Source organism: Pogona vitticeps, chromosome 4 (genome assembly GCF_051106095.1).
Source record: "Pogona vitticeps strain Pit_001003342236 chromosome 4, PviZW2.1, whole genome shotgun sequence".
NCBI lineage: Eukaryota > Metazoa > Chordata > Lepidosauria > Squamata > Agamidae > Pogona > Pogona vitticeps.
This window is the reverse complement of record NC_135786.1, coordinates 158,882,092-158,908,977: the sequence shown is the minus strand read 5'-3', so window position 1 is coordinate 158,908,977 and position 26,886 is coordinate 158,882,092. Positions and strand designations below refer to the sequence as shown.

General features: G+C 41.4%; 2 protein-coding genes across 4 annotated transcripts in view; one reads left to right on the top strand and one right to left on the bottom strand.

The window, feature by feature from the left end:
• Positions 1-2,144, bottom strand: part of FARS2 (phenylalanyl-tRNA synthetase 2, mitochondrial) — a 290,330-nt gene extending 288,186 nt beyond the window's left edge. For all 3 annotated transcript variants that reach the window (XM_072998580.2, XM_072998581.2, XM_072998582.2), the window contains exon 1: positions 2,004-2,144. The gene's annotated coding sequence lies outside the window, so the exon portion shown is untranslated. The remainder of the gene's footprint in view (positions 1-2,003) is intronic.
• An 83-nt stretch (positions 2,145-2,227) lies between these two features.
• The window catches only part of LYRM4 (LYR motif containing 4), a 72,235-nt gene continuing 47,576 nt past the window's right edge, over positions 2,228-26,886 (top strand). Inside the window, exons 1-2 of the mRNA XM_020789849.3 lie at positions 2,228-2,363; positions 11,538-11,658. Of these exons, the coding sequence (XP_020645508.1) occupies positions 2,278-2,363; positions 11,538-11,658 (207 nt within the window). The 5' untranslated portion in view covers positions 2,228-2,277. The remainder of the gene's footprint in view (positions 2,364-11,537; positions 11,659-26,886) is intronic.

Here is a 26,886-nt window from a genome sequence, read left to right as displayed (position 1 = left end):
GAACAGGCTCATTAGATGGACGAAAGATGGGGGGTGAGTGAAAATTCCACTTCTGCAGTCTTTCTCGACCCATTGTCATGGGTTACTAACAGTGGTCTTTCTGGCAGGTGCAGTCCTGATCTTTCTGGGGATGGATGAAAGGGCAGCATGACAAATAGGTGGCAGATTGTGTCTAAGGCCACCACCCCTATTGATTGAGGGATTTTCTATATGTACATGTATGGCCTTCCCGACCCCTCTCTCTTCTCAGTGCAAAATGAGTACATTCTGGTCATCAAATGAATGTCCTTTGCTCTTCAAATGAAGGAACACTGCAGATTGTGATCCTGAGCCATTGCCCCTTCTATGCTGAGCCATTCTCCTGTTTAATGGCTGTTTAGTTTCTCCAGTGTAGAGCTCCGACCGCTCCTCTTTGCATTGGACTGTATATATTATATTGCTCCTGTTGCATTTTGGTGTCTGATCTTTCGGGTGGATGAATCTCTGTCTTAGTATGTCTGTGGGTTTGAGGTGCACGGGTATGTGGTGTTTACCAAAAATCCTTTTGAGCTTTTCAGATACACCTGCCATGTAAGGAATAACCAGGTTCTTCTGTTGGCTCTGGGTCTCAGACTGTTCCATCCTGTTCGGTCAGGACATTGCCGTGTGTTCAAAGGAGTGCTCAATTTTGTGTGTGTTCTATAATAGCAATGTTTCTGTTTTTTAAACAAATGCACTATATTTGTTTTAAAAGTATTTGAATAAAGTTTTTAAGGGTGACATTTTGATGAAGTTAAAGAAAGACATGTGCATAAACGGATATATACAAAACATCCTTGTGCTCCAGCCACCCTGTAAATGGCTTATAGCAGTTTTGTGCCACAGGTCTACACATGTGTAATGTGTGTCCCAAGATTAGGATGGGCAACTTTTGGCCCTAATGGCACAGGGAACTCTTAAACTAATTTCATGTCAGCTTGGTGCAACTTCAGAAGAACTCTTAAAGCAGTCAGTTTTGGCAAGAGCAAACTCACTCTTCTGGCAGTGCACTCAGGGAAGGAGAGAGAAAGGTATCAGAATATGGAATAGAAAAGGTTAATTTTCTGGTTTCACCTGAGATCAGAACCAGCCACTGGAGAAACTGGCAAGATTTGCCCCTGACCTTGTCCATTTTACTACAGAGGAAGAACAGCTGAGTGGCAAGTAAGTAGGCAATGTCAAAAAGAGGGGCTACATGGATACTAGGGCTCCTCATCTATTACAGTGAATGGGGAAGGGAGAATCATACCTGATTCCCCTGCCCAGCTTTGGAAAGGGAAGACTCCTCTCCACACGCGCAAAATGTAAACTTGGCCAGGCTAGATTACAAGTCACGTGTTCACATTCAACATGCTGCTTCCCCTTCTATAGAAGGACACAGAAACCAGGGACATGTGCTAATGCTAAACTGTCACCAGTTATACCATTACCGGAATTTGGACTGCAACTGTCTGCACCCCAGCCTAGTGTCAAAGCACCCTGGGCCTGCGGGGGGAGCAGTCCAGGAATACCCTCTTCCCGTCTAGTAGCCGGAGGGGGTCTGGCGACGTTGCGACGAGAGTTGTGCACGGCGTTAAACGTGCATCAAATAAGGAGGTACTCACAACGCTCGGAACTGCACGTGGGATTTAGACGGAATGTGATAGCCTTGCAGTGAAACTTAGGAGCTTTGTGCGGCCTCTGACCCGAAACAGATTTCCTTAAGAGAAGTTTTTTTAAAACACGAGCCAGTAGGAATCATGAATGAAAAATCTACATTTCCCCTTCCCAGGCTATTCAGTTGCGAGTATCAGCTACAGAGTTAGACCCACTGGATCAGTTCTTGCACGGGACGGCAACCCGCCTGTAAATCCCAGGGAGTCGATGGGTCTACTCTCGCAGGAGCTGCCACTAGGATACTAGTCCCCGTCCGGGCCCAGGCACTGACTCCAGTGGCCCCATTCTTCCAAACCCCCCCCCCCGTCTGTTATTTTTCTCCAACTCACCTCCCCTTTTCTCCTCTCCGCCGGAGAGAAAGCAGGCTCTTCCGCTGGGCTGCCCGTCCGGCGCCTGACGCGCTCGGGGAACGTCTGCCCATCAAACCAAGCCGATTCCGGGCAAGCGGCCCTCGCAGTCCCCGAGGTGGGAACGGCCTCGCTCCTCCCCGCAGAGCCGCCTCGGAGCTCCGAGCGATCCCTCAGCTACTTCCGGATTCAGGCGCCGGGGTGGGCTGCAAAGTCTCCGGGGCCTTGCGAAGAGGCCCGGCAGTCTGTTTACAACATGGCAGCGGCCAGGCGGGCTCAGGTGTTGCGGCTCTATCGTGCCCTGTTGCGGGAAAGCCAGGGCTTCGCTGCTTACGGGTACAGGTAAGAAGCAGGCGCCGCTTTGGTTCCGAAAGCGGCTTCCGCGATCCCTCCTTGAGTTTGTTTTTTGCGCAGTTTACAGCTAAGTTCAATAAATGGACTTCTCTTTTTGCTGCTCTTCTATTGCGATCGGTTCTATTCTATAAACCTAAATTGAAACGAGGAGGTTGACTCTTGACTTTTTAGGGTTCCCATCCAGGTAAGGATTAATTTCGAACGGGGAAAAAAATTGAATGTTACAATAGCAGTCTGTGTCTATCAGTGGAATTGATAGATTGTGGAGAATCTATACACAATGTAAAACGTCTCGATTCTTCTGTTAGTAGGAATTGTTCGTGGTGTGTTTAGATCTGTTTCCGTGACCTTGTTTGACTTTTCAAAAATAATAAAAATGTAGCCTGATCAGCATCTTAGAAAAGCAGGGTGGAAATCTTTACATTCAAACACATTTAAAGCTTTATGTATAAATAATTTTATTGGAATATTTGTAACAATGTAAAGAAAATATCATATACTTTCCTTATATTCAACAAAAAATAGCTACACCTGGAAGAACACTGTTAGTTTTTTAGGATGCATACTTGAAGACAGCTGTACCTGATATATCTTATATCAACTGTTTATTATATATTTTATTAAATTACTTATATGCCGCCTATCTCCCCATAGAGCACTCAAAGTGGCATACAACTGATAAAACAACATATTTAAAAACATTACATAAATATCGCATTTTTAAAAAAGCAATTACGCCTATATTAAGATTAAAATCAAATTTAAAATCAATTCAAAAACATTTAAAAACCTGTTAAACTAAAAACCAGCATTCCTGAGATAACTTACTGCTTAAAAGCCTGCCTGAGCAGGAAGGTCTTTACCTCAGAGCAAGAAGGCCACTCCCTTCACGGATTGCTGGTAGGAAAAAAACAATGGCCTAGTCAGGTATAATCTAGCTAAATCCCCTATGAATACACAGTGGAAGTAGGAACAGATATAAGGAACTAGATTTAGTGGACAGAGTACCTGAAGAACTATGGATGGAGGCTCATAACATTGTACAGGAGGCAGCAACAAAAACCATCCCAAAGAAAAGGAAATTCAAGAAAGCAAAGTGGCTGCCCAGCGAGGCCTTACAAATAGCAGAGAAGAGAAGGGAAACAAAATGCAAGGGAGATAGGGAAAGTTACAGAAAATTGAATGCAGACTTCCAAAGAATAGCAAGGAGTGACAAGAGGGCCTTCTTAAATGAACAGTGCAAAGAAATAGAGGAAAATAATAAAAAGTGAAAAACCAGAGATCTGTTAAAAAAAATTGGAGATATTAAAGGAACATTTTGTGCAAAGATGGACATGATAAAGGACAAAAATGGTGGGGACCTAACAGAAGCAGAAGACATCAAGAAGAGGTTGCAAGAATACACAGAGGAATTATACCAGAAAGATCGGGATGTCCCGGACAACCCAGATAGTGTGGTTGCTGACCTTGAGCCAGACATCCTGGAGAGCGAAGTCAAGTGGGCCTTAGAAAGCCTGGCTAACAACATGGCCAGTGGAGGTGATGGCATTCCAGGTGAACTATTTAAAATCTTAAAAGATGTTAATATGCTACACTCAATATGCCAGCAAGTTTGGGAAACTCGGCAGTGGCCAGAGGATTGGAAAAGATCAGTCTACATCTGAATCCCAAAGAAGGGCAGGGCCAAAGAATGCTCCAACTACCGTATGATTGCACTCATTTCACACACTAGCAAGTTGATGCTCAAAATCCTACAAGGTAGGCTTTACCAGTATGTGGAACTAGAACTGCCAGAAGTACAAGGTGGATTTTGAAGGGGCAGAAGAACTAGAGACCAAATTGCTAACATGTGCTGGATTATGGAGAAAGCCAGAGAGTTCCAGAAAAACATCTACTTCTGCTTCATTGACTATGCAAAAGCCTTTGACTGTGTGGACCACAGCAAACTATGGCAAGTTCTTAAAGGAATGGGAGTGCCTGACCACCTTATCCATCTCCTGAGAAATCTCTATGTGGGACTGGAAGCCACAGTTAAAACTGGATATGGAAACACTGTTTGGTTCAAAATTGGGAAAGGAGTACAACAAGGTTGTATATTGTCCCCCTGCTTATTTAAGTTATATGTAGAATACATCATGTGAAAGGCAAGACTGGAGGAATCCCAAACCGGAATTAAGATTGCCAGAAGAAATATCAACAACCTCATATATGCAGTTGATACCACTCTGATGGCAGAAAGTAAGGAGTAATTAAAGAACCTCTTAATGAGGGTGAAAGAGGAGAGCGCAAAAAATGGTCTAAAGCTCAACATCAAAAAAACTAAGATCATGACCACTGGCCCCATCACCTCCTGGCAAATAGAAGGGGAAAATATGGAGGAAAGCAATGACAAACCTCGACAGCATCTTAAAAAGCAGAGATTTCACTTTGCCGACAAAGGTCAGCATATTCAGAGCTATGGCTTTTTCCGGTAGTGATATATGGAAGTGAGAGCTGGACCATAAAGAAGGCTGACCGCTGAAGAATTGATGCTTTTGAATTGTGCTGCTGGAGGAGACTCTTGAGAGTCCCCTGGACTGGAAGGAGAACAAACCTATCCATTTTGAAGGAAATGAACCCTGAGTGCTCACTGAAAGGACAGATCCTGAAGCTGAGGATCTAATACTTTGGCCATCTCATGAGAAGAGAAGACTCCCTGGAAAAGACCCTGATGTTGGTAAAGTGGGAAGGCAGGAGGAGAAGGGTAAGTAACCAACATGAGTTTGACCCAACTCCGGGAGGCAGTGGAAGACAGGAGAGCCTGGTGTGCTGTGGTCCATGGTGTCACGTAGAGTCAGACACAACTTAATGACTAAACAACAACAAGAAGGCCATCCTGGCCTCTGGCGCAGTGCATTTCAAAGCCTGAGAGCAGCCGCTGAGATGGCCCCTCTCTTGTGTCCTCTTGCTGAAGGAGCTTGAGAAGGGCCTCTCTAGAAAAGCTGAGAAGGCTTGTATGGAAGGATACATCTCTTTAAATAGTCTGGACCCATGTTTAATTTTATTTTGATGAGGTATTGCTGTAATACCTTCAGCTTCACTCATTCTCTGCACTAATTCCAGTTGCCTTTGAGATAAAAATAGAATGTTGGCTGCTTGTACTGAATATAAGTAGCCAGCATTCTATTTTACTAAAATATGTTCATGAGATTGTGGGCAATGCCAGTTTAACACATTTTATCTTAACTATTTGTACTTGTAACTGTTTGAGAAGCAAGAGGTTTTGCAAAATAGAACCAAGCTTAACAGTGGATTCATTTATTAGCCTTTTTGAGACAGAACCTAACTGTATTGTGCACAGGAAAAGGTTGTTGTACCTTATTTTTCTGTTCTCCCATTGACAACTGAGCACTGGGGTCTATTAAAGCTTGTATCCTAAGAAGAATACCTTGTAGAGGTCCATATCCTATGTTTAGCATATCTAACGTTATTTATTGCAGTACAGCAGCACAGACAACTATGGATAAATGTAGGTATATGTGGTGTGGGAAATTTTTCACAGAAAAATCGAGTATAGCATTCAATGTAAAAGACCTGATTTTGTACAAGCTTTATAGGCTCCAGGGGTTTCACAGTTCTCACACTTGGCTTTAAAGAACATATGAAGAAATTTTCAGAAGCATCTCTGAATGCAGCCCATTCTGTACTACACAAGCTAGCTTCCTGTCTTTTATGTGCAGTGGAGCTCATTGTCCCATTACCAGTATTGAGGTAAGTCTCCTTACCAACCTGGTCTCTGTGTCTGGAACATGGAAGGCAACTATCTGATCGTTTACCTCAGGCTGCGAAATGGCTTGTGTCATTCCTGAACTGCTTCTGTTTTGATGGCTCTTAATGTTGCCAGTCCAGAGACACTGTACAAGTATTCATTTCCTCCTTAATGAACCTTTTGGTGAAAGCAAAGAAAATGGAAGACACAGGGAGGAAACATGAGTTACAAATAGTAGACTGCAGCAACTGGATTACCTGTAAATTTCCATGAGCAAAATAAGATAGTTGCGTAATTAAAGTCTTGTGTGGAAGAATTTTTTCGTCTCTATTAGGAGAGATGTCATTGAATTCAGTGGAATTTGTTTTCAGGATTGGGGCTACTTTTTACAGTTCAAATCTAGTAGTAAATAGCAACAGGAGTAGGTCTACTAAATTCCTGACAATTTGGTGATGCACACATATGTAAATGCAGTTGATTTGATGAGCATTCTATAGTTGTCATTCTGTAGTGGATCTTAGCCATTGGATCTTAGCCAGTGAGCCTCGTGGCGCAGTGGTTAAAACGCTGTAATGCAGCTAAAACTGTGCTCACGACCTGGGGTTCAAATCCCAGGTAGCCGGCTCAAGGTTGACTCAGCCTTCCATCCTTCCGAGGTCGGTAAAATGAGTACCCAGCTTGCTGGGGGGGCAATGTGTAGCCTGTATAATTAAACTGTAAACCGCCCAGAGAGTGCTTGTAGCGCTATGGGGCGGTATATAAGTCCAATAAATAAATAAATAAATAAAATAAATAATGCCACTGGTAATGGTTCGGCTAAAAATATTGTAAATAAATAAATATTGTAAATAAATATCTGTTGCCTAAAAATTATAAACCCAAAACATCAATGCATATTTTGTGCCCTGTGTAAGTTATCAGTTATAATAAGAACAGATGAGAGAAAAGAGTTCAGGTAGTGGGGCTCTGATTTAAAGGCCTAAGGTACTGTGGTCTTGCCAAAGCTTAGCAAGTCTGGATTTGGCCAGAGAAGGATGTCAGGGTTTTTTTTTAATTAATACTGTGCATGATGCTATAAGTTACATTGAGGAAATCAATACAGTACATAAACATTTGGAATTTTTAAAAGAATTAACTTTGTTTAAAGCGGGATGTGGTAGTGCTGTGGGTTAAACTGCAGAAGCCTCTGTGCTGCAAGGTCAGAACACCAGCAATCGTAAGATCGAATCCACGCGACAGAGTGAACTCCCGTCGCTTGTCCCAGTTCCTGCCAACCTAGCAGTTTGAAAGCATGTAAAAATGCGAGTAGATAAGTAGGTACCACCATGGTGGGAAGGTAACGGCATTCCGTGTTTAGTCACGCTGGCCACATGACCATGGAAACTCTCTCCGGACAAACGCTGGCTCGATGGCTAGGAGATGGGGATGAGCATCACGCCCTAGAATCGGACACGACTGGACTAAATGTCAAGGGGAACCTTTACCTTTACTCTGTTTTAAAAAAATCTTTTTTAGGATTACTTTAATTCATGGGGCATGCTTGTACCCATTTGGTATGTGTGGTAGTCCCCGGGATTAGCTTTGAGCAGCACAGCTCTACAAGTTGCCCTGACACCATTCAGGCTATGTTGAATTGTATAGTGGTTGCTGTACTTTTTCTTCACGTATGAGACAAAGACAAAACCAGTAATAAGGAAATACAAAAAAATCTTGTGGCTGCTTACTGCCCCCCATTGTTTTCACAGCCAGAATGGGGCTCGCATTCTCTTAGGCAGCTGGGAATTTCAACAGGCTTGTGAATTTTAGCTGTAATGGGCCAGTGTATGTTATACCTAGCAGTGAGCCTTCTGGCACAATCTGTTTTCAGCAGGCTATGCAACACTTGGGTTTGATCTGCAAATCGGAAAGATTTGATGGCCTGCCATGGATGGCCTAACTAGAATTGGTGTTTCAATCAGAGACGTGAATAACATGGTTATTGCCGTTGTAGTTGCAGAGCAATTGCTGGCTGCTTCTAAGCAGGAGTTTATGCAACTTAATGAAAGCATTTGTTATTTGGTGGCAGCAGTTATCTTCTTCCCTCTAGGATTTGAATTGCTTCTTTTTTTCCCTTCCCTGTTTTGGAGGGCTGATGCTGCAGGTGGTGGGTAAAGTTATGTTCCAAAAATGGAAGATAAAGCAGTTGAAGTGCGAATCGAAAATGAGAGCAAGAGGAGGACATCAGAGTCACGGATAAAGGGCTTCTTGCAGAGATAAAGCAGAACTAGGACTGAGATTAGAAAAAGATTTTCGAAAGCTGCTTCAAGCATCAGTGGTATGATCCACACTGCTATAAGGGCAATATCTGAGCTCAGGCAATTGCCAAATCATCTGTCGAAATTTGTGTGGGAATCCACATGGATGGTGGGCCCTTTGGAGGAATATGAGATCCCTGCAAGCTTCCCACATTTCCTCTAATTTTGACTCTTCTGTTCTTGGGAAGTGTTTGAGGGTGTACCCTGTCTGTTGCAAATGCTACATCCACAATAGACACTGTTTAGGTATAGCTAATTATAGCAGAGTTGGGCTCATTCTTACCATATACAGTGGTGCCTCCTTAACGAGCGCACCGTTTAACGAAGAATCTGTATAGCGATCCCTTTTTGGGGATCGCTATACGGATCTGCCCCAATCACCGCACTCGCTTTGCGACAATTGGGACGTCCGGCGGCCATTTTGGAGCCGCCGAACAGCTGATCGGCGGCTCCAAAATGGCCGCGGATGACCCGAAATGCCCCCCCGCAGCGTTTTCGCGACCTCCGTAAGCAAGGGGAGGGCGCGAAAACACTGATAGGGGCCATTTCGGGTCATCCGGCGGCCATTTTGGAGCCACCGATCAGCTGATCGGCGGCTCCAAAATGGCCGCCGGACACGAAAACATTGCTGGAGGGGTAAGTTTGGATGCTTATTGGAACGCATTAAACTAAGTTTAATGCGTTCCAATAGGCTTTCCTTACCCGCACAGCGATGTTTTCGTATAGCGAAGGTTAATCCGGAACGGATTAACCTCGCTATACGGGGCACCACTGTAGTGTACTTCTGATATACACAGTTTTAGGCCTCAGCATCAGAAATCCTTTCCTTATTTGTAACGTCTGTTGAAATCTATCATGTTTGCTCTCAAACAAGAACTTCAAGGCTAGGAATTTTCCTTTTCTTTTTTTTTCTTTTTTTGACAAAACAAAGAATGACCTCTATGTATCCCATGGGTTGCGTTTGAACAGAGTTAATTTAGATTCTCTGAAAAGAGTAGGAAGGATATTTAAGTTGCATTAGTTTTACTCTAGATATGACTAAATCTGGACGCAACCCTAGGTTTTGTTTTTATCCCAGGTAATCTTTTGTTTCAGTGTTTTTACCAACATCACGTGCAGAGGGCCAAGTCAAATCTTAGGGCGGACCCAGTGAAGTAAATGAGACTTGAAAATCTCAACTAAGTGGTCCCGTTTATTTCTTTGGTTCTAAGTAGAATGGCCATAGTCAAGTACTCAAAAAGGAGGTTAACAGAGGGCACTGGCTTGCATATAATTGTGTATGCTTTTATATACGTACACAAAATTAAGGATGATTTTTATAATTTAAACAGAATTAAAACACTTGGTGCTCACGTGGGAAAGAGTGTGGCAAGATGGCTCGCATGGCTGCTTAGCCTGCTGTCCAAGTGCTCCTAGGTGGATAGTTCTCCTTATAGTTCTGTCTTTCTAAAGTAGATTTGGACTGAATAAGCCTTTCCAGTGAGGACATCTTCAAAATGTTTGTTATGTGGTAATAACAGATAATGTCTTGGTGCTTTTTTGCTTCCATCCTGAGCATATTTATCCAGTTTCAGTGTGGTTTTGGATTGTATCCTTATAGTGCAATCCTGTATACATCTATTTAGAGGGAAGTCCCACTGTGCTCTAATAGGCTTACATCTGGGTAAATGAGTGTAGGATTGTAGCCGTTATCTCCAGTCCATATCAGTCAGGATATTTTTCAGGCTATTTGTTTGCTTTCTCTGCTGTAGAAATTACTACAGCCTTCCCTGAGTTGGTGCTTTTCGGATACGTTGGGCTATTATTCACTTCAACCCAGCCAGTATGCCATGCCAGGGATGGCTGTGCGCCTAGCAGATGTACCATTCTGTTTTTGAAACTGTAGAGAATTATTTAACATTATTGACATATTTGAAAGACATGGGCTTTCAGAGGAAAATCTCCACCACCACCCCCGGTTGCATCATCATAGGCATCATTCAGTCTCGAGAGACTATGGTAACATGCTCTGTATTGAGAAGTGTCCTCTCCAGAGCATGAAGCCTGGGTAAAGTAATATGGAGGATAGGCTGTTACCCAAGCAGCACATCCCCCCCTCTTCACGTTGCTGAAATGGTCCAATGGAAAGGCAAGAGCCAATACAACTGGTTCCAGCAACATCGCAAGAGTTGGCAGAACGACATGAACTGCCTTCGGGACTCCAGCTCCAGATATTGCCTCTAGGTTAACCCCTGAAGCCTTTTCCATGCATAGCATTCCAAAATCACACATTGTCATTGTACAAGCAGAGGACTAGTATTCTTCATGGTGCTCACCACTTGCACAAGCAGTGCTATCCCACATTCTTCTTCTGGTGAACTTTTTGCTCAACAGAAGCTCAGTGTGATGCTGGCAGGCTGTTTAGAAACATGTCTTTTAATATCATGATAGCTAAGCTGTTACTCAAAGATTTGATCTAAGCCACTGTTGTCTCTTTCTCCTATCTGTGTGCATGTGTACAGATATGTAGGACCTCTGAAATTATAAGCGCACAGACAATTTTGCACATGGTGCAAAGCTGCGTAATCTGTAATGATAAATACCAAACATTTTGTATTTATATCCAGGATGGGATTGATTTAAATCAGAAACATCAGATTTTTTTGACAATTTAAATAAAAAAAACTAATTTTGCTTGTATTGTGATTTAATTTATGATTTAAATAAAATTTGACTTTTAAAAAAAGCATTGATTTTTAGCTATCTGTATTACAATACAACATCCTACCAATTTGTATGACAATATAAGTGCTAGATACAGGTCAGAATCCTATTGGGTTTGCCTAATGTAAACTTACAATTCCTTAAGTGTTGGGTATGACTGTTCTAGCTATCTGTTGTGTGCTCAGACATAATCCAGGCCATGTAATCAGTTGGCCATCCAGGTGCTTAACAGAAAGTGGTGCAATGATTTGTACAGTTTCCTTGACAGGCATACTGTTTCACAATTCAATTCACTTGTCTGTATTAATCAAAGTGTCAGTTCTCGGCATTTCTGGCATTTCCATTCAATTTATGTTTTGAAGTTTCAGCAACCATAACTAGGACAGAGAACAATCATACTCTTTTCAATTTTCTTAGGACATACGCCATAAGAAGAATAAGAGATGCCTTTAGAGAAAACAAACACATCAGGGATTCAGCCGAAATAGAAACTCTAGTGAGCAAAGCAAAAACTAATCTAGAAATTATTCGCCGACAGGTAAGCATGGTTTTATTAACAGTTGAAGTAAATATGGTGTTGTATTTTCTCTAAGCTCACGGCTCCAGTCTACACCTCTCTTCACCTTGAGATGGGAAAAGTGCATTCCACAGACTGTATGCAGTCACTTAAGCTCCCGTTTTTTGCAGCTCCCTGTGCCTCGAAATGTGTCAGTGCTCCCCAGAAAAAATGTTTCAAATTGTCACTGCAGCTTCCATTCTAGGAATTCTATCAGCCAGACCCACACCTAAATTATGAAGAAAGACTGGGCTGGAAGGCTTCATGGGTAGGATAGACTGAGCTCTGGATTAGCTGCCTCTTTGAAAAGGAAGTTGCCCTAAAAGTTTGTTTGTTTGTTTGTTTAACTTAGATGCTGGATGGAGTTACACTCCCTTTGAAAACACAGGTGTGCAGCTTGGGGCTGCTCTTGAATTTGTTTCTGAGCCTGGATGCTCAGGTTTCAGCCATGGCCTGGGGTGCATTTGCAGTTATAAATGCCAGCTTTGCCTGTTCCTGGAGAGATCTGATCTGGTCATGGTGAGACAGGGCTTAGTTACATCCTGGCTAGAGTACTGCAGTGCACTCTATGTAGGGCTGCCTTTGGAAAGTATTTGGAAACTTAAACCTGTCCAAAACATGGCAGCCAGATTTTTAACTGGGACTGGATACGTGGATCAGATAACTCCCCTGTTACAGCAGCTCCACTAGCTGCCAATACGTTTCTACCATGTTTCCCCGAAAATAAAACAAGGCCTTATATTAAATTTTGCTCCAAAAACACATTAGGGCTTATTTTCAGGGGATGTTTTATTTATTTTTTTCATGTATAGCAATCTACATTTATTCAAATACAGTCATGTCATCTTCTGGTTGCTGCACAATGGTGGAAAGGGGGCTTTCACTTAACTAGGGCTTATTTTTGAGGTATGGCTTATATTCCGAGCATCCTGAAAAATCATACTAGGGCTTATTTTCAGGTTAGATCTTATTTTCAGGGAAGCAGCATAGGCTTAATTCAGAATGCTGGTGTTAACTAATAAAGCCCTAAGTAGCTTCAGTCCAAGCTATTTCAAATATCACAATTCCCTTATGAGCCTGTCCAGGTATTAAGATGATGAGGAGGGGCCTTTTTCTCAGTCCCACCCCACCTCTGGAACTCCCTCCCACGGGAGGACAGACAGGCCCCTTTTTGCTGTCCTTCCACAAGCAGGTAAAGAAAGACCTTTCTCTATAGGCAGGATTTTCCCTTGGTGACTGGCCGTCTGAGAGGGGTATTTTAAATTGGATGGTTGGTGTTTTTGATGCTTTTGTATGTTTTACTAATGCTTTTCTCTAACATTTTGAATACAATGTTTATTTAGTTCTTTTTCAATATTTGAATGACTTACAGTTTTCAAATACAGTGGTGCCTCGCTTAACGAGCGCACCGTTTAACGAAGAATCCGTATAGCGATCCCTTTTTGGGGATCGCTATACGGATCAGCCCCAATCGCCGCACTCGCTTTGCGACGATTGGGGCGTCCGCCGGCCATTTTGGAGCCGCCGAACAGCTGATCGGCGGCTCCAAAATGGCCGCCGGACGCGAAAACATCGCTGGAGGGGTAAGTTTCGAAGCTTATTGGAACGCATTAAACTAAGTTTAATGCGTTCCAATAGGCTTTCCTTACCCGCACAGTGATGTTTTCGTATAGCGAAGGTTAATCCGGAACGGATTAACCTTCGCTATACGGGGCACCACTGTATTGTCTTCCTTAATAATGTAAGCTGCAGGGTAAAAATATTTTGCATAAATAATTTCTGGTACACACCAAGGCACCATCCTTTTCGAACAGGCAGCTTAATCTGATGCTTGGCCTGTCCTAGGCCATCAAGCCTTCCAGCCTAGCCGTTCTCTTGGGGAGCAGAATTTACAGTACGTCTCGGTCTGGTGGATAGAACTCCCGGAATGGAGAATTCTGGGAGTTGGGGTCCAAAAGGAAGGGGTTAAAAATGGCACATGCCTACTAGCGTGCTTGTGCTGTTCTATAATGCTCAGAGCTGTCTTATTTTCAAAGGCCTGAATAAATACTTAAAGGAATTCCTTAAGTATTTAGAAATTAATGAATGAACAAAGTTTGGAATGAATGAGTGGATTCATTTTAATTAATTATTGATGGGTTGCCTCGAAGGAATACATTTGAATTGCACAGAATGAATAATATTTTATGGGGAAAAAATTTAAGTTTTAATGTATTAAATCTTTTATCGGTCATGTGTTAGTGTGTATGCCCATGTTGTCAGCGGAGAAGTCATGTAGCTTAAAGTTAATTTTCTGTTTGGAATAATAATGATATAAAAAGGAATGTGTTAAACTATATGGAGTGAATCTTTTATTGGTTCTAGTTTGTTAAATAGATACTAATATATGTTTCATATGGTTTCATATATTCATATGTACATATTTCCATGTGCTTATTTATTTTACATGTTGTAGCAAGCTTTACCTGTTTTGTGCTGTTATGTTCCATCAAATCAGAGAGTTTTTGAGATATTTGAAATGTTTAAGGAAGGCTTTACCATTGCTGCCACCCTAGTGAGTTCCATGGTACACTGGGCATTTGGACCAAGGTCTCTTAAATCATAGTGACACCCTGTCTTCTTTAGCATACTAGCTCTCATTACATATTGGAGTGAGAATGGAAAACCAGGAAGATGAATAGAATGTTCATCCAGGAAGAGGGCATGCCTGGTTGCTTGGAACCTTGAGGAGAAGTGTTTCACAATGTAACATCGACTGTTATCCTGTTGCCTAACACTGGGGGCTTGAAGGCTGATGACATCACCAGCCAAGGCTTTAATCTTTAATTTAAAGCTTCCTATCTGCTGAGGTTCTGAGGCTTGGGATGAGGCAGAAGCCTTTTATATTAAAAAATTACCACTGCTAGTCCTGCCACCAGGATTGGGACCACCACCAGCCGTTTTTTTTTTTAATATTAAGGCTCCCTCCTTCCAGAGGCTTGCAAAGGCCTCTGCAGGTCAAAATGGATCCTAAAGAGTTTCTGAGCTGGAAAAGCAGGATAGGAAACATTAAAGGTTAGCATCCCTGGCTGATGATGTCATTAGCCTTATGGCCATGCAGTTCCACCAACAAGATTCCAGGAATTGTGTTGGCAGTTTTTTTTTGGGGGGGGGGTTGCAATCCTCAGAATTCTCCATAAATTCTACAGGCAGAATTCTATGACCCCTAGTGTCCTCTGTGCCCAGGGGAGCCTGGCATCCACTGTTTGGTCAAGTCACAATGAGGGTGGTTGACTTGGGCATGAAGTCATAGTTGCATGGCTCGTTGGGTTGTATAAAGGGCTCCTCCTGAATAATTATAAGTCTCAGAAAGAACTGCAGCACCTTCTCTTAAAAAAAATTACAACCAGAAGGCAAAGACCAAATCCATGGCAATGTCAAAAGTAACTCAAAAGGCCTTCTCGGGGCAGAGAGATGTGAAATATACAGTATATCACAGAAGTGACTACACCCCCTCACATTTCATAAATATTTTAGTATAGTTTTTCATGTGACAACACAAGAAATGACACTTGGCTACGGTGTAAAGCAGTGAGTATACAGCTTGTACAAGAGTGTAAATGTGCTGTCCCCTCAAAACAATGCAGCACATAGCCATTAATGTCTAAACCGCTGGCAACAAAGGTGAGTACACCCCTAAGTGGCAGTGTCCAAATTGGTACCTAGATGACGCCCCTGCTGTATGACGAAACTGCATGATGATTACTTTTTGCGATCGCTATAGCGATTCGCAAAACAGTCATTCCTATGTGGGAATTCCGCTGGACGTCGATTAGGTCCGTGCTTCACGGACCGTTTATTCGCAAGATGACGATTTTTTTCCGACGATCGTCGGCTTCCTAAAATGGCTGCCTTGTGTTTTCTGGACCCATGCTTCGCAGGGCAGCCATTTTAAGAGCTGATCGGCGCTTGCAAAAATGGCTTCCCTATGGGCGATCTTTGCTAGACAACCAGGTATTTTCCCCATTGGAACGTATTAAACCGAGTTTCAATGCATTCCAATGGGGAAAGGCTTTTCGCATGACGACAATTTTGCTTAACAGCAATTTTCCTGGAATGGATCATCGTCGTCATGCGGGGCACCACTGTAGCTGTTTTCCCTCCCTGGTGTCATGAAACCTGTTAGTGTCACAAGTCTCAGGTGTGAAGGGGGAGCAGATGTCATCGCTCTCACTCTCTCAGACTGGTCACTGGGAGTTCCACATGGCACCTCATGGTAATGAACTATCTGAGGATCTAAAACAGGAATTGTTGCTCTATATGAAGATGGCCTAGGTTATAAGAAGATTGCCAAAATCCTGAAACTGAGTTGCAGCACGGTGGCCAAGACCATCCAGCGGTTTAACAAGACAGGTTCCACTCAGAACAGGCCTCGCCATAGTCGACCAAAGAAACTGAGTGCCTGTACTTAGCATTGTACCAAGAGGTGGGCTTTGGGAAATAGACGTATGAGTGCTGCCAGCATTTCTTGCAGAGGTTGAAGAGGCGGGTGGTCAACCTGTCAGTGCTCAAACCATACGCTGCACACTGCATCAAATTGGTCTCCAGGGCTGTCATCCCAAAAGGAAGCCTCTCCTAAAGATGATGCACAAGAAGCCTTGTGTACGGTTTGCTTCAGACAAGCAGACTAAGGACATGTATTTCTGGAACCATGTCCTGTGGTCCGGTGAATCCAGGTAGCCTGGACCCAAGCCAAATAGGGCTTTATAGATAATAAACAGCACTTTGCCCAGAAATGTACTGGTAGACCTACAATTATTGTAGCAGGAGCATTATATGCTCCCTATAATTGGCGCCAGTCAGCAGTGGCAGCTAGATTTTAAACCAGCTGAAGTTTCTGAACCGTCTTCAAAGATCACTGTCAAAATGCAAAAATTGCTTGTATGTGAATTGCATCAAATTTGTTCTTGGGTCAGAAATCATACAGATACCATACAATAGGGTTTGCTTTGAATCTAGAGATGTTTACTCAGAATTCTCAGGAATTATTCTTGCTAGTAAGCATATTCATAATTAGAAACTGTGGGAGCATCCAAAGGTGGAAGAGCTTGAGGGATTGACTGGTCTGATCTGAAAGCACACCATTCCTTCCAAAGTCCTACTAGTCGCTTTTCATCGGGACAGTAGAGAAGCTGGTTTTCTAATTTTAGATAGATAGGTAGATAGGTAGATAGATAGCTTTGATTTAGGAAGAAATAAAAAAGCAACATTGAAAGCAATGGGAGGATAAATAGCTTGACATATCTGAGCTGTGATTACATTTCACTTTGTGTTGGAGGCATTGCTGAAGGGTTATAAACTGCTGGAGGGCTGTGGATTCAGTGCATCTTGGAGCCCAACTTTCTGCCCCTTTATGACGTCAGACAGAGGTAGACGAAACTACTAAAGAAACCTCAATAGCTGGATGGGGCTTGCAGGATGGATGCAAGATTGGATTTCTCCCCAACTCCCAATGTCAGAGCATTTTTCATGTCCACAAAGTGGGAGAGGATGTCTAATTCATGTTACGTAGACTACCCGTGGTTACCAGGATAAGGACTTGACCTATTTTATTTTTTTGATGAGTGAAAATGAAGTTGTCAAATGGAAGTTGTAGGGAGTCTGAAATGGTGAACCTTTTTGTAAATCATACTTTAAAAATCTTAATAGGTATTTTTTGAGCTTTATATACTTCATTCATTACGAATAATCAAACTGTGTCCACTTACTCTCATAAAACACACATCAATGAAAATAAAATAAGCTTTGTCATATTTAAACCTGTATTGCTATTGTTCTTTTTCTAGCCCTGACTATGCCTTTTGGATGAGTGAGTTTAAGACTATTACTTTTCACATGCAATGTTTATTTCTCTGTTAATAACTGCATAATTTAAATAAAAAAGAGGGTTGTCATAAACTGGGGTTCATCAAAACGGTTTTAGGACATGCAATATATGCAGAGTTTTCAAACCAAGTGATAGAACAAAACAAAGATGGGAGATATTCGGTTTAGAGGTATATTAAGATGTAGCACATCTTGTTTTGCTGACTTTTTTATGACATGTCGATCGAAATTAAATAATATCCTAGCTGCCTGTAATTTGTTCCTTCTGTGAAATCAAATTTATATTCTCTTTACATGCTAATTTATGGTTTAGTCATCAAAGTGACCGTTGGCATCTCAGATTCATAAATAACTATTTGAATCAGTCTGGCGGAATTGTGGAAATGTGACAGATTGCTGTCATATTGCTCATCTTGTTCATGGGATATGACTGAATTTTACAAAAGCAGCTGTCTGAGCTAAAAAAAAAAACTACATAGAAGAGTTCTTTTTGTGCTCTCCGGGTTATTGATTTTGCTATGAAAATGGCAGGTGGGGCAGCAGAACAACTTCTAAGTCCACAATCAGTAATTATGTTCAGCATATTTGTGTACTGCTTAAGGTCCATGGGCCACACACAAACACTTCAGAAGACATGTTTTAACATTTGTTGCCTGAAGGATGTTGGAGAAATTTGCCAGGTTTTTAGGACCAGATGAGGTCATTTTTTCAAAAGAGGAAGTGAGCAAATCTCTCTGTCACATTTAATGAAAGGTCCCCTAACATCTACCTCACAAAATTGCCCTTATGAACCCGAGAAGGCATGAAGGAGCTTCTAAAATCATTTTAAAAAATGGGATACAGGGATGCAGTGTAGCTGCACTGGGGCCCCCGAGGTTTGCATGCAGCCCACCAGCATTCCTCCAGTTAAGTTCAATCATGATTGACCTACGTCCCATTGGTATAAGTGGGAAATCTATAAATGTGTTTGACTCTGGCTCCAACCCATAAAAAAACTGAATAATTACAGTCCGACAGACTGAAATGAACATGAAACATACTAATGTCATTTAACAATATTCAGTGATAATAACCATGGCAAATAATATCTGATACCAATAGTCAAAACTACTTCCTGAGTTCAACAGACATTGCTTCATTTTTGTTTTGTAAACATTATAAAGAACAGTAGACATTTTTTAATTTTCATGTCACAAGATTTAACCATAAGTTTTGTCTCATGCGTCAGACCGGCAGGAAAAGAAGGAAAAGCAATAGAGAAATAACCATAAAGGAAGTTAGAATAACCCATTCTCAAACAGTGGAAAGAGACCCATTTCTCACAGACCAAGAAATAGCATCCTTACAGCAGCTTACCTACCCTATCTCTAAACAGAAGTTGGAAATATTTATATTGCCATTAAAGTGGATTTGGAATTTAATTATTTATTTTTAACTGTGTTGGGTAAAGTTAAATTATAATGTAGTTATTAGTAAAGAAGGGAACGGTAAACCACTTCATTGTATTCCCTAGCCGGAAAACTCTGAAAAGGGTCACCATAAATCAGAATTGTCTTGATGGCACATTATTATTATCATTAACAGATAAGCTAGAATTCTATTGTTCTTTGCATACGGTTTGCATAACTTGCTGTAGATAATTGATGAGGTTTTAACATATACAGTGGTGCCTCGCATTACGATGTTAATTCGTTCCAGCAAAATCGCTGTAGAACGAAAATGTCGTAATTCGATTTTAAAAAGCCCATAGAAACACATTAAAACCAGATTAATGCATTCCTAGAGGCTTGAAACTCACCATCCAGTGAAGATCCTCCATAGCGCGGCCATTTTCGCTGCCTGTATAGCGAGGAATCCGTGCGAAAACACAGCAGGTGGCCATTTTGTTTCCCCAGTGGCCATTTTGAAACCACCAATCAGCTGTTAAAAATCATCGCTTTGCAATGATCGGTTCCCGAAGCAGGGAACTGATCATCGCAAAGCGAAATTCCCTCATAGGTAACATCATTTTGCGATCGCAAAAACATCAACGTCAAGCGATTTCATCGTCAAACGGAGTGCCCGTCTTGCGGGGCACCACTGTATCTTGGTTGATGAGATGACAAGGCACACGCCAGACTCTTGTCAATTAGCTGCAATTATTTGTAGCAAGTTACACAAACCTTACTTGATTCTGGCCATTGCCTTTAATTTGGAAAAAAAGGCAGTGAGGGAAGAGAGTTAGTACTATTCCTAAAACATCATTTTGTGAACAAATGGTTCGCGAAGCAGGGACCTAATCAAGGTAAAGCAGATTTCCCCCATAGGAACCATTGTTTTACGATCGCTATTGGGATCACAAAAAAATCATTGTCAAGTGATTTCGACGTCATGCGGGGTAAGCGTCTAGCGGGGCACCACTGTATATCAAATAAACTAAATCAATAAATGTACTGGTTTAGACAATCATAAATTTGAGGGAGTCCAATTCCAAGCATCAGCAGAAGAGAATCTCCAGCATTACTGTATTATGATCTTGGAGCACCATAAGTTGTGAATTTGTCCTGGAAAAAAATCCAGTGAAATGAAAATTCTTACAGATGCATTTGGGGTCCCAATGCCAAAAAGAGCTATTTATGGGGGTGGGGAACCCCAATGAAATTCTAGTGTGTGAGTTTGCACATGAATGAAAAACCTGGAAAATCAGGACTCTTTCTCACGTGTAGAACCCCACATACCAGGAGGAATATCTCCACTGTAGGTGTGTTGTTTTCATATGTAAAAAGCAGAGATGGAGGAGGAAGGGGTTAGGAGCTCCTCTCTAAGCACAGTGAATGTGTCCATGGAAGACTGAGTAGTTCTGTAGTGTTCATAACTTGTCAAATCTTGGCACCTAAGAGTGAGATTGAATGCTACGTTTAGTATGTTTCTTGCAGGTGTTCCCCTCAAAGGATGAAAGACACCTTTCACAGCACGCAATTTTCCTCAACTTATTTTCCCCAAATATTACATTTAGCACATGTTACATATATTGTGTTTGGTCAGTGGAAAGTAATCACGGAGTCATTTTGAAAGTCGAGCAATAATAAATAGCATTACTTACCCTTTACTTTTCTTTCATGACATCCCAAATAATCTGCCCACTAGTGGAATTGACTCTGCATTCTAGATAGGACAGGGTCATAGCCTTTATGTTCTTTTGTAGGGATGGGATGTTTAGATGTTTTGAACTACAGATCCCATAATTTCTCATTTCTGGCAGTTTTATCTGACTTACACACACCTTTCAGACACCTAAATGTGTCTCACCTGGGAGAAAAGGGCTAAACTGGCAGGTGTTCAGGCTCAGCCAGGCCTAGCTTCACCCAATCTTCCTTATCCTGCTCCAATGCTAGCTGGGAACTTACTTTCTGAATAGGAAACTATGCACAGGTAGGCCTAGCTAAGCCTTAGAGCCTTCTAGTTTAGGACCTTTCTCCCAGGTGAGCCATATTTAGCTGTCTGTAAGATGTGTTTAAGTCAGATATAACTCCAAGAGTGGGGAATTATGGGATTTGTAGTCCAAGAAATCATTTTTTAAAAAACATCCCTTTTGTCTTGGTTCATGCAGCATTGATGCTTGTGTAGTTTAAAATATGACCTTCTGTATTTTTATGGTTGCCTGTCAAGGTCTTGGACTTGTCCATTTTTCACCTCAAATGCAGAACAGTGGCACAAGTCTGTCATGATATAAGACATAAGTATTGAGTTTGAGCTTTTGATGGAAGACTGGCTGGCTGTACTTGAAGGAATTTGCTGAATCCATAGTTTGCTAGGTCGAAAGCAGCAGTTTTGAGGCTGGATCTCAGAAGAATTAGTTTTTTAGCAACCCATTTAAAAAGGAATTATTCTGGATTTCCAAGGAAAGTTGAAGGGTGCAGCCATATTTTTGAAGTGTCCTTCAGTAAGATAACAGCACTGAGAGACATTATAACTTTTCTGTTTCATCCTCAGTAATCCAAACTTGAGAGAATCGTGCCTTAGGTCAAAAATCTTTCTGTAGAGTCATCGAAGACTCTCTGAACTTCTAGTGGGCAGATAACATGTTATTCTGTTGCTTGTGTCTCATCCAAGGTCTAACTGTACAGAGAAATGAGAGAGATGCAATACTATAAGTTGACTTTTGTATACCTTTCATGTATGATTCTCCTTTGTGTATGAATAGGGCCATGTAGTAAGAATGAGTTCTAAGAAAGTTGTATGTTTTGTGCAAAATGGCAGTGTTTAAACAAGAGATGTAGAGTCTCTGTTTTTCATGCTTATGTATGATGTGAGCTTTCTCAGGCTGGGAAGTTTCTTGTTTCTCTGATGGAACACTCTGAAAGACACTCAGACACTGGGAACAAAATCACTTCCCAATCTGTATTGCTTGTAGGACTGTTGATGGTGAAAATTTGCATCACATATCTTTTTCAGGTATCCTATAATTGAGGTTTTGTTGGGAAACATACCGTATTTTTCCATTTATAAGATGCCTCCATGTATAAGACGCGCCCCCACTTTTCTAACCCAAAATTAAGAAATCTAAGTGGGCCTTAGCAAGTGCAGGGGAAAAGGGATCAAAGCCCTGCAGGATCACTTTGATCCCTGCTTTCCCCTCCACTTGTTTTTTCTCTCCTCAGTTTAGCTCCGTGTATAATCCTCAATTTTTAGTCTAAAGATTTTAGACAAAAGTATAGTCTTATACATGGAAAAATACAGTAGTTTTGTGGGTTATCTAAATAAATAGTCAGGTGTGTTTTTCTGAATCAAAAGCATTTAAATGTTCTCAGACTGAGAATGACTTTATAAATTGAAAATGATGGTGTTCGATCTGTGTGACACAGTACACATACATATACTGATTCTGTGTATATACTAGAAAAAGGAAATGTTCTTGGCAGGTGGTATATGCCTCAGATGGCAAGAAAAAGTAATCAGCACTGTGAATATTAAAATTATGCCATTAAGTGTTGTTAATACCAGTCCTTCTCTGCTAGTAGCAGCGGTGAATTTCCATCACTTGTCTGACTGGCATAAATTGTTGGAAGAATCTGCTGTTAGTAAAATAATGCAGCAGTACAGTAGATATGTAAGTTTTTACTCTTGGTTTTCTATCTGTGAATTACAGTAATATATGAAATTGTTTTTCCATATCATGGCAATTAGATAAGACATGTCCAGCAGCACAGTATGGAGGAGAGAGTACAAAGTCATTGAAAGACATGCTTAGCACGTTGTTGTGAAAATGGCACTGTTCAAATACAGATTGTTGTACAGAAGAGAGACATGATCTGTTCTCAATCATCCCAGAGTGCAGCACACATAATAATGGGCTCAGTTTACAGGAAGCCAGATTTCATTTGAATTTAAAGAAAAACATCCTTATTGTTAGAGCAGTATGACAGTGGAACCAGTTACCTTGGGAGGTGGTGAGCACCCCAGTGTTGGAGGCATTCAGGAGAAAATTAGACAAGCATGATATATTTTGACTTGGCTTCTTGCATTAAGTAAGAGGTTGGACTTGACATTCTTATTAGGCTCCTTCCAGCTCCCCTATTCTATGATTCTGTGGAACCTAACGAATTTCAGATATAATTGGGCAAGTAACACAATTTATAATAAACAAAGTCTGATAAAAAATCATGTTAGTGAAGCACATCAAAATAGTGCTGTAGGTTTTTCCACAAAAAGTAGAGCTGGAAACCTTTCCAGTGCTCTAGATCGGGGGTCCCCAACCCCCGGTCCGTGGCACGGTGCGGGTCCATGGGCTTCCTGGAAGTGGGCTGCGGAGATGGATCTGCCCCCTGCACACATGCACAGTGGGCGTGTCATGCTTGTGGGTGGGTGTGTCACGCTTACACGCAACCCAACCAGACTGCAGTCCCAAAAAGGTTGGGGACCACTGCTCTAGATAATACTGTATCAACTGGTTTAGTATGGTTGATTAAAGTGTTGTGTTTAAACACATTCAGAGCATTATGTGGAGATTCTTTTTATTTGAGAATTTGCAATAATGTAACAAGAATACCATACAGTTCCCTTATATTTAACACAGAATGAGTAGTGCTGAATAAACTTTTTATGACACATAAAAAGCTCTCTCTGAAGAGAGCTATCCCTTATATGTCTTATATCATAAGTTTTTTGCTGAGCTGTAACTTCAGCTTCATTCACTCACTCTCTGCGCTACTTTTTAAGTCCATTTCAAGCTGAGAAAAATCCATTTCTTTTCAGCTACTTGAACATAAGGTTTCTCTAAAGGATAGACATGAGTCTGTGGACAGAGGCAACTTACTCCATTTTTTCTTGACTAAATTGTACTTGTGTCTGATTGAGAAGCAAGAGATTTCGTGAAATAGAAACAAGCTGAAAAAGTGTGTTCATTTGTTACTCTGTTGAAGACAAATACACCATGTAAAACTCTGATCTAGAATCATTCAGAAGCCAACTACATCATACACAGGAAGCTGTTGTCATACCTTATTTTTCAGTTCTCCCTTGGGCAGTTGGGCCCACATTTGTCAATGCTTTCCTCCTTTGAAGAATACCGTATTCTTCTAAATATAGGATATGAGCTTCTGTAACTTATAGATGAGGTTCGCATCTCATCTAACATGATTTATTGCAGTACAACACCAGAGACAACTATGGATAAATGTAGATGCAGTATATATGGTGTAGAAATTTTCACACAAAAATAGTGCATTGGGAAATTTTCCACCCCACATTTCTGGCATAGAAACAGTAGGCAGGTGGTGAAATACTTCTGTGTTACACTTGGGATCCTGATTAAGAATTTTAACATGCTGACCTGACACAGTAAAATGATAAAAATGTTTTAATTGAAATCCTACCTGCCCTTTGATTTTAGATAACAGAGGTTTTAAAATAGTATACAATCATTTCTCAATTTCCATGCCACCCACAACCTTTATGGTCCAGCTCTCACTTCCATACATCACTACAGGAAAACCCATAGCTTTGACTATGAGGACTTTTGTTGACAAGGTGATGTCTCTGCTTTTTAAGATGCTGTCAAGGTTTCTCATCGCTTTCCTCCCAAGAAGCAGGAGTGTTTTATTTTCGTGGCTGCTGCCACCATGTACAGTGATCATGGAGCCCAAGAAAGTAAAATCTGTCACTGCCTCCATATCCTCCTCTTCTGTTTGCCAGGAGGTGATGGGACCAGTGACCATGATCTTAGTTTTTTTGATGTTGCCCTTCAGACCATTTTTGCACTCTCCTCTTTCACCCTCATTAAGAGGTTCATTAAGTCCTCCTCACTTTCTGCCATCAGAGTGGTATCATCTGCATATCAGAGGTTGTTGATATTTCTTCTGGCAGTCTTAATTATGTATTGGGGTTCCTCCAGTCCTCCCTTTCACATGATGTATTCTGCATATAAGTTAAATAAGCAGGGGGATAATATACAGCCTTGCCGTACTCTTTTCCCAATTTTGAACCAATCAGTTGTTCCATATCCAGTTCTAACTGTTGCTTTCTGTCCCACATAGAGATTTCTCAGGAGATAGATAAGGTTGTCAGGCACTCCCATTTCTTTAAGAACTTGCCATAGTTTGTTGTGGTCCTCACAGTCAAAGGCTTTTGCATAGCTAATGAAGCAGAAGTAGATGTTTTTGTGGAACTCTCTGGCTTTCTCCATAATCCAGCGCATGTTAGCAATTTGGTCTCTAGTTCCTCTGCCCCTTCGAAATCCAACTTGTACTTTTGGGAGATATCGATCCACATACTGCTGAAGCCTACCTTGGAGGATTTTGAGATAATCTTGTTAGCATGTGAAATGAGTATTTGGAGCATTCTTTGGCACTGTCCTTCTTTGGATTTGGGATGTAGACTGATCTTTTCGAATCCTGTGGCCACCATTGAGTTTTCCAAATTTGCTAGCATATTGAGTGTAGCACCTTAACAACGTCATCTTTTAAGATTTTAAATAGTTCAGCTGGAATGCCATCACCTCCACTGGCCTTGTTGTTAGCCAAGCTTTCTAAGGCCCACTTGACTTCACTCTCCAGGATGTCCTGCTCAAGGTCAGCAACCACACTGTCTGGGTTGTCCAGGATATTCAAATCTTTCTGATATAATTTCTCTGTGTATTCTTGCCACCTCTTCTCGATGTCTTCTGCTTCTGTTAGGTCCCTACCATTTTTGTCCTTTATCATGTCCATCTTTGCACAAAAGGTTCCTTTAATAGCTCCAATTTTCCTGAACAGATCTCTGGTTTTTCCCTTTCTTTTATTTTTCTCTATTTCTTTGCATTGTTCATTTAAGAAGGCCTTCTTGTCTCTCCTTGCTATTCTTTGGAAGTCTGCATTCAGGTTTCTGTAACTTTCCTTATCTCCTTTGCATTCTCTTTCCCTTCTTTTCTCTGCTATTTGTAAGGCCTGGTTTTATTTATTTATTTATTTATTGGACTTACATACCGCCCCATAGCGCTACAAGCACTCTCCGGGCGGTTGGACAGCCACTTTGCTTTCTTGCCTTTCCTTTTCTTTGGGATGGTTTTTGTTGCTGCCTCCTGTACAATGTTACAAGCCTCCATCAAAAGTTCTTCAGGCACTCTGTCCATCAAATTTAGTGGAGGGGGAGTAGTATTTAATTTTTTTTAAAAAGGATCCCGTTGCTCAGTGACTGGTGTCCTGTCTAGTTTGACCACACTTTTTTTATATCCACTGCATATGCACGCTGAGTAAGTATGACTGTTCTGCTATAACGCAGGAACTATTAAGTTTGCCTTTTCAGAAATTCCAGCTCATACCATTTTCGTCTTGGATAGAAATTTCAATAATAGTCTGGATTCTGAAAAAAGGGAATCTGAAGCCACTTAGCTGAGATGGTCTTTTTCAAATAAACTAACCAATACATTTATCTTGGCTCTCTTACTAGTGACTCTTAACATTGGTTGGCATTTTAAACCTTCCAAATTTGGTGTTGCCCTCTTTTTAAAAAATGAGGTTTGTATAATCCCAACAAGAGTACACTCAGTTAATTTATGTGACTTTGGGATATTGTTACTGGGGCTATTCTAGTTGGCATGTTTAGCTCTAGTCCAATGTCTCCAAATGCCTAATAAATGCCAGGATATTAAAGACATAAGAGCTCCAGTGTGTTTGATCTCCTTTTTCTCAAGTGACACTTTGTTCTTTATTCCTTTAAATTGGTGTGTTGTTTTTTTCTTGCATTTTAACCTGGTTTTCCAAACCTGATACAGTGGTGCCTCGCTTAACGAGCGCACCGTATAACGAAGAATCCGTATAGCGATCCCTTTTTGGGGATCGCTATACGGAGCTGCCCCAATCGCCGCACTCGCTTTGCGACGATTGGGGC